Genomic DNA, 12,500 nt, shown 5'->3' on the forward strand with positions numbered 1-12,500 from the left:
CAACCGGAGCAGACGTGAAAGAAAAGCGTCTCTAGAGACGCATGCGCTGAACTCGCTCCAGCAGGCCCAGTGCATGTGTGTCTATGAGCCAAGCTGCTATAGGGACCTGAATCAGTCCACACTACACACTGCTCTAGCATGAGGGGGAACGTCCAGTTACTCACACAGAGACGTTTCCCCGTCCCAAACACACAGACAGCAGACGCACAGAAGCGGCTTCATCAAGCACCTTTATTCATCAACAACAAAAGGGTGTAAAATCATGTATGTACAACATCACGAGACGTTATCAGTGCTGAACGATCAGTAGATGCAGTGAGAGAACAAACGGCCATCCAGACCACACACAGACACTTTGAGCATCTATAAACCACCAATCAGAATGAAATATCTGTGTGTGCATCTCAATGGCGACAGGAGGTGATTACAAACAGATTAATAAAAAAAAAAAATCAAACCACAGACTCATCATCATCTGAAACTCACGAATGTCCAGCTCATATTTTGCAAAGCAAAGCTCTTAAATATGACACTGACATCATGAGATGAACTACACGCCTCGAATCTCAGATGAGAGACTTCAGCACAAATCACAGGAATACAACTCTTAAAATACAACAGATAAAAGCTTAAAAAAAAACCCAGACATTTTTATTGTTAATGCAGGAACCAGGTGAAAAGAGCAGCATGCTGGTTAGACAGTACATGACGCAGTTACACCAGAGCACCACTAGAGGACCTCAATCCAAACCGTGTGTGTGTGTGTGTGTGTGTGTGTGTGTGTGCGCGCGTGTGTGAGAGAGAGAGCGGATGCTCGCGTGCAATGTTTTAAGCACACGCCACTGTGACAAATGTGTGAATATTTACGTGAGTGCACAAATATGGGATTATTATCCTGCCATGATTCAAAACTGAAAATAAAGTTCTGAAAGGTTGAAACTAAGTGTTCGAAAACTCAAAATCTTACAAAAAAAAAAGTTTTTGCAAGATCGAAAAATAAGATTTGCAAGCTTGCAAAATGTAAAAAAAAATAAAAAATATCTCTAAAAACATTATGTTGTTTTTGAAATTTCCTTCTTCAGAACTGCAACATTTTTTTTTACGATGTTGCGCAAAGAATTTTTCAGAGTTTCAAATACCTCATTGTTCTCCCACTGTATTAGTTTGTTTTCCAGGTTTGAAACCTTGTAAATGGGTGATCTGAAAACTGGTGTGCGAATGTGTGAAAAAAAGTTTTGAAACTCTGAAAACAGAGTTTTGCAGGCTTGCAAATTCCTTCAAAAAAAAAAATTATCTCTGCAAACATAATTTTGTTTTTGAGTTTTCCTTCTTCAGAAGTGCAACACTTTTTTACGGTGTTGTGCAATCATTTTTTCAGAGTTTCGAATTTGTCACTGTTCTCCCAGTGTACAGTTTGTTTTCCAGATTTGAAACCTTGTAAATAGTGATCTGAAAACTGGTGTGAAAATAGGTGAAAAAAAGTTTTTGAAACTCTGAAAACTCAGGTTCGAAAGGGCGAAACTTATTACATTACATTATATTTGCACTCCTATTGCAGACTATTTTTTCAGAGCCGAGTTTACAACACCCACTTTGCGGAGATACGCCCACACAGCTGCTAAAAAAAAAATCACGTTATTAGTGCCATCGTTGTCACGCAGCTCTCTGTTCTGAAACTCTGAAACTCAGACTGAGCGAAAACGAAGCTTCGCAACCTCGCAACTAAAAAAAAAAGCCTGGTGGGAGGGCCTTCTGCTCTTGGCCAATGCTTTGCTGTCTGCTGACGTAAAGTCCAATCACAAGTCGTATTTACTGGAAAGGTGGGATTGACCGACTGCTCCGCCAATGACGAAAGCGCACAGGATGCGCAAACAGAGGATGCACGGATCTCTGGCCACAAGGCGGTCCCGTCTAGAGCTGCAAGAACCGCGTCCATGGCTGGTATAGCGTGCAGTCCGGTCCAAAAATAAGGCTACCAACTTGTCGCGGGAATTCACTATACAATTGCCAGTAGCCACTGAGTTTACCACTGATATGCCGGCGGTGCATCAATATACACACTCACGACTCACTTTCTGTTTGACCCTGTGTTGCCAACTTAGCACCTTTGCAGACCCCTTTAGCAAGTTTTTTCTTCTTCAAAAAAAGCACCTAGCGACAAATCTTTAGGGTTTGCCCAACCCTTAGGCCTATTTAGTTTCTGATACTTGCCGTTATTGCTGCGCGAGGTCTTTGCTTTCTCTCTCTGTGGGTCTGCTGTGTTCAGACGCACAAAGACGCATATGATGTTGCTTCTCTAATTTTACATGCAAGTGTAGCCGAAATCACAGCACAGTTGTTGTTTTTATCTTACTGTATGTGTATTTGATTTCATCAGACGACGGCTCGATTATCTGGATTTTTGTGCAGATTAATGTTTTGGAAGGGAGAGCTGGTCACTATTTCATATTCATTCTGTTGTCTGACAACAGAAACAGTAAAATATATAAATGAAAACAGTTTTTTTTATTTTTTATAGAATTAAGCTGCATCCAAATACAGTATGTGGGCAGAGAGAGGCAAAAAAATGTAATAATAAATGTGCATTTTCAGAAGAAGTGAGCTGAAACTGAGTCTCCGGCTGCGGAAAGTGAGTCGTTCGCTGCGTGAGGTGAGTGTGTATTGATGCACCGCCGGCCTATCAGTGGTAAACTCCGTGGCTACTGGCAATTGTATAGTGAATTCCCGCGACAAGTTGGTATTTTTGGACCGGACCGCACGCTATACCAGCCATGGACGCGGTTCTTGCAGCTCTAGACGGGACCGCCTTGTGGCCAGAGATCCGTGCATCCTCTGTTTGCGCATCCTGTGCGCTTTCGTCATTGGCGGAGCAGTCGGTCAATCCCACCTTTCCAGTAAATACGACTTGTGATTGGGACTGTACGTCAGCAGACAGCAAAGCATTGGCCAAGAGCAGAAGGCCCTCCCTCCAGGCTTTTTTTTATAGTTGCGAGTTTGCGAAGCTTAATTTTCGCTCAGTCTGAGTTTCAGAGTTTCAGAGCAGAGCTGCGTGACAACGCTGCCACTAATCACGTGAGTCGCAAGCTCGCAACTGTGTGGGCGTATCTCCGCAAAGTGGGTGTTGTAAACTCGGCTCTGAAAAAATAGTCTGCAATAGGAGTGCAAATGTAATGTAATGTAACAAGTTTCGCCCTTTCGAACCTCAGTTTTCAGAGTTTCAAAACTTTTTTTTCACCTATTCGCACACCAGTTTTCAGATCACTATTTACAAGGTTTCAAATCTGGAAAACAAACTGTACACTGGGAGAACAGTGACAAATTCGAAACTCTGAAAAAATGATTGCACAACACCGTAAAAAAGTGTTGCACTTCTGAAGAAGGAAAACTCAAAAACAAAATTATGTTTGCAGAGATTATATTTTTTTTTACCACTTTGCAAGCCTGCAAAACTCTGTTTTCAGAGTTTCAAAACTTTTTTTCACACATTCGCACACCAGTTTTCAGATCACCATTTACAAGGTTTCAAACCTGGAAAACAAACTAAATACAGTGGGAGAACACTGACAAATTTGAAAATCTGAAACATTCTTTGCGCAACATCGTAAAAAAAATGTTGCAGTTCTGAAGAAGGAAATCTCAAAAACAACATAATGTTTGCAGAGATATTTTTATTTTTTTTACATTTTGCAAGCTTGCAAATCTTATTTTTCGATCTTGCAAAACTTTTTTTTGTAAGATTTTGAGTTTTCGAACACTTAGTTTCAACCTTTCAGCACTCCATCTTCAGCAAAAAAACATTTAAGTAAATGAAACTCACAAACAAACAGCAGTGAACACTGCACATCTGTCGGCCAGAAATGTGACCGCAGCATTACAAAGACGTTAGATGACATTCACAAACATGTGCGTCATACACACACACACACACACACACACACACACACACACACACACACAGGAACTGGTTGTTTAAGAGAACAAAACTAAACCCTTAGAGACACCATCAGCCGTGCAGGACATGCGACGTGTGTAAAACCTCACAAGAACCAGACCAGTGCCTCTGGGTAGTGAGCGTTAGTGTGCCGACGGACGGAGCACCTCCGAGAGAATCAGGGTGAAATGTTAAAGACGGAGTTATTATGGAGTCTGATTGCGGATTTAAATGCAAGTGAATCTACATACGACCCACGCCTCCTGCAGCACGCGCCGTCTCCGCTGCGCAACACAAGAGAAGAGCGATTATTAGACACACACCAACAAGTACCTGCTGGAACACGAGCACAGGGTACGGTCACGAACCAGCTGCGCTGCGCACGCATCACAGCATGCACCTGCCGTGTTTAACTCCGCTGACATGCGAGCTTTGGTTAGTTAGTCACGGAGCTAAACTATAACCCTACGTCTACGCAGCCAAGCCATGCCACTTCAGCCATGCAGACAATACAGTTTATGTTAGTTAGCTTTCAGGTTGCAGTAAGGTTATGGAAGCTTGTTTATATATATTCCATTGATGTATGGTTTGTTAGGAGGACAATATTTGTCTGAGATGCAACTATTTGAAAATCTGGAATCTGAGGGAGCAAAAAAATCTAAATATTGAGAAAATCATCTTTAAAGTTGTTCAAATGAAGTTCTTAGCAATGCATATTACTAATCAAAAATTAAGTTTTGATATATTTACAGTAGAAAATTTACTAAACATCTTCATGGAACATGATCTTTACTTAATATCCTAATGATTTTTGGCATAAAAGAGAAATGTATAATTTTGACCCATACAATGTATTGTTGTCTATTGCTACAAATACACCCCAGCGATATAATTGCGACATTTTGTCTCACAATTCAATCTCAATATTTGTACTTCTCTGAATTCTGAGTCTACATCTTGCAATTCTGTTTTGTTTCTGCCACAGAATAAAAATTAAAAAGGTAATTGTTTATATCCAGCAATTCCAAGTTTACATATCTCGGGGAAAAAAGTCAGAATAGTAAGATAAAAGGTCGCCGTTACATTTTTCTGGGAGACGCAAGCTTCCATAAACAGTAGTGTTAGTGTTTGAGTTTGTACAAATGCCCCTTTAGTACAAAATTACACAGACAAACACTTGACCACATGTTTAACAGCTAGACTATGATTCTGTTCTTGTATATTTGACAGCAGGAGCGCAGAGTTCTGCTAAAGCGGGCGATTGAGCGAGGGTTTGCCGCTGGCGTGGTGGTTGCTGTCGGGGTGTGTCCCGTCGCTCTCTGAGAGTACCTCTTGCTCGAGGGTGTTGAAGCGCACACCCGAGTGCTCGTCCTTCTGCTGCCACCCCAAACACGGGAAGCACAGGATGCGTTTGAAGGTGACGCGCATGTCCTTGTCCCGGTAGGAGTAGATGATGGGGTTCATGAAGGAGTTGCACTCGGCCAGCACCAGGAAGAACTTCTCGAAGGTCAGGACGTCACAGGATTTACACAAACCATCCAGGAGGAGCAGCACCAGCCCCGGCGTCCAACACACCACGAAACAACCTGCGGGGAACACGGCCGAGCACAGCGTCAGAAACACACCGATGACAGAAAGAAGACAGTCACTCAAGATGTGTTTCAGTGTTGTGAATTACGACTTGATGAACTGCTTTTGTTCCTCTAAAATCATAACACTGATTATAATTATAACAATGACTATAACTTTAGTGATAACTATAATAAAAAGTCAACAATAATTACAACTGAAGTTATAACAAGACAAGTCTATAGCAATAACTATAACGTTAACTATGATGACTAACTATAAAGAGAATTAACTATAACGATAACTAAAAATAATAACTACAACTATAATGTAACTGATAACTATAACAAGAACTGTAATAACTCTAATTGTAATGAGAACCTTAATAACAATAGCAATAACTATAAAAATAATTTTTACAAAAACTATAACAAGAACCATAATTGTAGCTACAATGATAACGATATCCTTCACAGTTATAAAAAAAAAAAAAAAAAAATACTGTTCTAGAACAATTATTAAAATTATTATGGTTGTAGTTCTCGTTATTGGCGTGAACACGAGTCTTTGAGCAGATTTTAACTACCGAGTGAGAAACTTGTAATGATGGTCATTAATTACGACATGACAGGAAATCAGAATAAAAACCAAGAGCTCTGATTGGCTGATTTTGCTGTCAATATCTACTTGACAAATGGCTTTTGTTCCTCTTTTGTAAAACGCTTTGCATCTGCTAAATGCATAAATGTAAACAAATTCGTTTTTTGCTAATAATGTGAATGAGACCCAGTATTTCTGCAGTTCAGCTCGGTGCTGCTCTTTTTCATTTCTCGGAGTGACACGGATCATGTGACTCTGAAAAAGGGTGTGTCATTACACTGAAGGACAAACTTTTCTTCTGTCGGTTCCAGGTTATTGCTAGAATTCTCGATGTTATCAGGCCGTTCTGCTGCAAATGAACTTTGTTGTGGTTTATTAAAGTCAGTATTGCTCTGCTCTGCTGATAGTTAGTGCTAAGAACTAGCTAGCGGTCTCAGATGCATGTTCAGGAAGTGTCTTGTGCGTGCAAGTGTGTGTGTGTGTGTGTTTACGGAATTTTCCAAGACTTCACCTAGTAAGAGTTTCCAGGAACGTTGTCAGAGAAAGTGTGTCGACATTCCTGTGTGCGAATGCAAGCAGGCGTGATGTGCGTGGCTCTGTCAGAACATGCACTCGCCTCTGTGTCTCCACAGAGCAAAGCAGAGATAGCGAAAACACGCAGGTCCGGTCAGACGAGTCCGGACAGGCCCTCCTCCTACGCCTGTTTGTGTTTCAGCGCACACAGCTGCTGTGTGTTACTCTCCGAACGGGAGTTTACTCGACACATTCAGATCACCACTGTTCGTACATTTATACAGTCCTGAGACACAGCGAAACCATACAACACACAAAAACTAACTGTGATGCAGACGTCTGAACTAAATTAAACTTTAACAATAACTGTAAAACGATAACTGTAAAAATAATATCTGTAACAATAACATTAACTAGCCGATAATTACAACGATAACTATAGTGATGATCGTAACAATATCTAAAGCGATAACTATAAAGATAACTAAAGCGATAATGTAACGATAACTATAGCAATAACTGTACTGAAAACTATAACAATAACTATAGTGATAACTGTAACAATAACTGTAACGACAACTATAGCCACAATTGTAACAATACCGATAGCAATAACTATAAAGTGAAAGTGACGTGACATACAGCCAAGTTTGGTGACCCATACTCAGAATTTGTGTGCTGCTTTTAACCCATCCAAAGTGCACACACACAGAGCAGTGAACACACACACACACACCGTGAACACACACACCGTGAACACACACCCGGTGCAGTGGGAATCATTTATGCTGCGGCACCCGGGGAGCAGTTGAGGGTTCGGTTGGCTCTAGACAACTGCGTAAACGCCCACCATTAAAAAAAAATAATAAAATCAGAACGCGGGAGAGAGAGAGAGTGTGTGATTATGGCCTCTAAACGGTCAGATCGCTAGTTATGCAAACTAAAGAAAAACTTATGTAATATGAGATTACTTCGGCTTCAAAATTACAGATCAAGAGCTCCCTGATCAGCTCTGTTTTCAGTGCTGGAGAATAAAAGATACGTTCTTTATCTGTTTTCATCAAGTACATGAACGTTATATCGCATATTTTATTTCCCCAACAGATTCTAATTTGAAATAAGTTTATAATGCGTGTTCGCTTCTCTGCCGCGTCTCACGGAGGAGCTGTTTAACGTTACACTCGCCGCACACACACACACAGTCTGTCTCGTAACGCTCGGTTATACTCGCGCGCAGCTCCACACCACACGTCTACACAAGAGCATCTGGCAATATGGACGAGACTAGACACACGCGCGCAACCTGCGTCAACTCGCTCCTGGCTCCGTGTTTAAAACAAGTGTAAATTCATTAGCTTTGCTAATTTCACTTGGATGAAAGGAAACATTCAGCACATTTTCCACTTGATCTTAAAATCACAAATACTCCGCATAAATGAATAAATCGGCCTATGTAACCTACGTAACAGGCAAACTTTAATAACTGACTAAAGTAATAGTTCTTTATTTACACAAAATAAACTAATCTTTTCTGTGGAACTCAGTAATTAAGTAAATTCTGTAAAAGTAGTAATACCATTATAATTTTTCCCTGCTAAAAAAAACAATAGAACCCCTCCCAAAACACAATAGAAAATGTAATGGATTTAAGGGTTATAATGGGAAATATACTGGCTTTAATGTAAACTATATTGGTGTCTACTGGTATTTGATGGATTCTATTGGTGGGATGTAATCTGTCAGACGGGAAACAATAGAACAACAGTAATTTCTATTGGAATAATGCCCAAAACACACTACAAAAAGGAATTTTGTAATTGTTTTAATAGAAAACATAAGAATTTCTGCGATGGTTTCTATTGTTTTTTTCAGCAGGCTAATGATACCCATACTGTGCTGCACACTACTGACGATATTAAAATCGCAAATCAAATCCCAGTCGGAATATCAGTCAACAATAACTATGACAATAACTACAGTGATAACTATTATAACTATAACGAGAATCATAACTATAGCAATAGCTTTTACTAGAACTATAACGAAGACAATAATGGTAACTATAACAATAATAGATACAGTAACTATCGCGGTGAAAATAAAAATAACTAAAATAATAATTATAGCGATAACTATATCAGCATTCACATAAGCTGCTGTGCTGTGGATTCTGCTGTTCTCTTAGAGTGACGATTCAAACTTCATGGTTATAGTAATAGCTACTGGTGTGAACGAATCTTTGAGCAGTTTTAACTACGAAATCATAAAACTCGTAACGATGGTCATTATTTACGACATGATAGGAAACCAGTACAAGCCAAAAGCTCTTATTGGCTGATTTTGATTCAGAAATGATGTGCGAGCGGTCCTACCCAGGATCATGACCACGGTCTTCATCAGGTTGACCACCGTCTCCTTGTGCTTGACCTGCGAGGTGTGCTGGCTCATGCGGTGGGTCTTGCGGCGCACGTAGATGAAGATGCGTGTGTAGACGGCCACCATGACGGTGAAGGTCAGCAGGTTGAGCACGGCCCAGAACACCAGGTAGCTGCGGCTGTAGAGCGGAGCCATGTTGGAGCACTGCTGGATGTCGCAGATGCAGTTCCAGCCCATAGAGGGCACCAAACCCAGCACTATGGCGATCAGCCAGATGCCCACGATCAGCAGCACCACCCGGTGGTTGGTCATCTTACTGTGCAGCTGCATGGTGAAGATGGTCTGGTGGCGCTCCAGCGCGATGGCCATCAGATTAATGACCGACGCCGTCAGACTGGTGTCGATCAAACCCTGAGAGACAGAAGAACAGCATTTACAGCAGAGCTGTTCCTTCATGCATCACTCGCTCGGTTCATTACATGACTAGAACAGAGTCAGGAGAGACGACGACAGACAATTTGCTGTCAAAGTCAAAAACAAAGGCGCATATTTGGAAATATTCCTGCTTAATATAAGCGAGTTTGTCTTTGCTTGATTGTTGTTGTTTTTTAATTAAAAATACAACCACAAACTCAGTATTTGTTTTAAAGTAAGGAGGGAATCCAAAGATCTTTCATCTATTTGTGCTACTACAAATTGGGTTTATATGGAGCACAACATGAGGTGGGAAAAAAAATAAATAATTTAAAATATATATATATTAGCAAAAGTCTTAGGCCATTAGTATTTTCACCAACGAGAAATGGTTTAAAGCCGGTTATTTCTATCTTTTGCTGTGGTGTGTCAGTTGGAAATATCAGTTTACATTAGAAAACATTAATTTTGTTGTTAATTGTAATAATGCAGTGAGATCTTTGTTTGCACAAGGAGTCTGACAGCACACAGAGAGCTGATCATCACCCAGACGTGGACACGGTTCTTCTGGACTGAGTCCGTCTCAGTTTGTTCTGTTTCTTCATGTAATCTCAGACAGACTCCTTGTGCAAACAAAGATCTCACTGCATTATTACAATTAACAACAAAATGAATGTTTTCTAATGTAAACTGATATTTCCAACTGACACACTACAGCAGAAGATAGAAATAACTGACTCATTTTTTTGTTGTTGTTAAAAACCATCATCATCCTGATGATCCGACAACAGCTGCTCGCATCTCAGCTTGAGTAATGTATTTCTTGCTGGAAGAAGGACCAATACTTTCAACTCAGCCTGGCCGAGACAGAACTGCTTAGGGCTGTGCAATTATATGCATGTGATTGTCACGTGCATCTCAAGCTACGCTATATCACGTTCAGTACCGCAGGTGATCTGATCAGTGATACTGAAGGTGATATACGGCTCTGTGTAGTAAATGCCACTCCGTCTGAAAGCAGGTGATGGAGATTCACTACTGATCACAGAACCGGCTTTACTGACGAGATACACGTGATTTTTATTCTGGTGTTTTTGTGTCCTGACTTAAAACACATTTAACCCATGAATATTCTAAATAAATACAAACGCTTCCTCCCATAATTTAATTCATATTTTTTAAAACAAATTTAATCAATCCTTTTAAATGTAAAGAATTAAAATACAAGAATTCCTTTTTATTTGACTTTTTTTGTGCTGAACAATAAAAGTTTTTCCAAGTTAAGCAAAACCTTTATTTTGGCAGTTTGCCTGTCTAGCTTTATACTGCCTTAATGTATTTAACCTGGGAATATTCAACATCCTACATCTGTGTGTCTAAATAATTTTATTTTTAACAATTAAATAAAAAAGAAAACCTAATAAAGCACAAGACTTCCTTTAAAGCAAAATACTGCATTTTTGATTTACTTTGAGTTTAAACACTTCCTGTGAATTTGTCAACCCCAGTTTCTATTGCAAAACCAGTCATGGTTTCTCAATCCCACACCAAAGTTACTCATTACACACCAATCCCAGACACACCCAGAGCTCTGCACCAGCACCGCGAGTGTCTCACCTGCCGCACAAACCACTGATGGACGGACAGTTTGATGGTCCAGGGGCCCGTGTGGAACATCAGGTGCATGTAGGAGATGCCTGCGAACAGGTCGGCTGCCGCCAGGTTCCCCAGCAGGTAGTAGATGGGGTAATGAAACCTGCGGTTCATGAAGATGGCCAGCATGACCAGGATGTTGGCGAAGATGACGAAAGCACAGACCAGCAGTCCCAGAGAAACCATCACATAGTCTTTAGTCTGCCACCTTTCGCTGATGTTCTTCTTGCTCATGTTGTAGAAGAAACTCACATTCTCTTGATCGTAGCAGACCATCGTGACGGACGGAACAGAGGAAGCGCGTGATTGGACGGGACTGCAGGGGCGGGGCTTCACGGGTCAGAGGTCATTCATGGAGGCATATGGAGCAGGTCCGTCTGAAGAACCAGATCTACTGTGACAGGAAACACGAGGAGAACATTAGAGAACCGATTCACAGTCAAATCAACATCACATGCACAAAATCACTGGGAAAGATATGAAACTAGAATTTGCATAAAGAAAACCAACAGCTTTATGACCGCCTGGATTTGTGACATTATTTTCACTTACTGCTGGGTCAATGTCACTGATGATTTTCATTACTGTAATACAGTTATGCATGTTTGCATTATTAAGTCAGTGCAATAAATGGATGAAGTGGGCTCAAATCTCTTCCTTCACATTACTGAAAATTAGGTTTTTTATTGCAGTAATGAGAATGAGGAAAAAAAATTCTATTTTTCCTTCTTTAAAAAAAAAAACACCTAAAACATGCTTTATTAGCAAATATATATTTTATTATTATTATTATTATTATTATTTTGTAGTGACTTCTTATAATCTGCATAAAGAATAGAAACACTTATGAACATTAGGCTTTTTTTTGCATTATTTTAATGACAATTAAGCAATTTCTTTATTTAAATAATAGGCACTGATCTTTGAAAATGAGACAAAAAATGCAAAATTTTCTTTCAAAAAAGTTTTATTGGCTATTATATATATATAAACTATATATATATTATATATATATATATATATAAACCTACTTTATTTTCTATCTGACACTTACATTTCCTGGCAGTTTTGTTTTGTGAGGTTAACCAAGATTTGAACGACTAATGGCTAACACTCATCAGAACAAAGAGACACACACAGTGACCAGAGAAACCTGACCTTCACACAAACCAGAACAATCACCGACCAATCACAGCCCGCGTCTCGCCTCACCCACATGATGACTGGACGCCGCGGCTCTCAATCAGCCCCGAAGCAGAAGGTTTCCAGTAACTTCCTGTTATCACCTCAAAAAACTCAGATTCAACCCCCACAAGGACACACGCTTGTGTAATACTGCTGTAGTGAAACGATCAGTCACCACACATCACACACCAGCTCAGAAACTATCCAACTCCAATCATTCACTCACCGACCGATACTAACTTACAAGAGGACTGCACTT

The 12,500-nt window shown here is 40.2% G+C and overlaps 1 protein-coding gene across 5 annotated transcripts in view; it reads right to left on the reverse strand.

The window, feature by feature from the left end:
- lpar2b (lysophosphatidic acid receptor 2b) overlaps nucleotides 1-12,500 on the reverse strand; it is an 18,241-nt gene that overhangs the window by 648 nt on the left and 5,093 nt on the right. For 2 of the 5 annotated variants that reach the window (XM_042717523.1, XM_042717525.1), the window contains exons 2-4: nucleotides 11,021-11,450; nucleotides 8,986-9,400; nucleotides 5,261-5,517 (exon numbers count right to left, since the gene is read on the reverse strand). In XM_042717523.1, coding sequence (XP_042573457.1) covers nucleotides 5,261-5,517; nucleotides 8,986-9,400; nucleotides 11,021-11,332 — 984 coding nt within the window. In that variant the 5' untranslated portion in view covers nucleotides 11,333-11,450. Of the gene's footprint in view, nucleotides 1-3,825; nucleotides 4,216-5,260; nucleotides 5,518-8,985; nucleotides 9,401-11,020; nucleotides 11,451-12,500 lie in introns of those variants that run through there. The other 3 variants (XM_042717527.1, XM_042717526.1, XM_042717524.1) reach the window with 3 other exon arrangements.

The sequence above is a fragment of the Cyprinus carpio genome, chromosome B1 (assembly GCF_018340385.1).
Source record: "Cyprinus carpio isolate SPL01 chromosome B1, ASM1834038v1, whole genome shotgun sequence".
Lineage (NCBI taxonomy): Eukaryota > Metazoa > Chordata > Actinopteri > Cypriniformes > Cyprinidae > Cyprinus > Cyprinus carpio.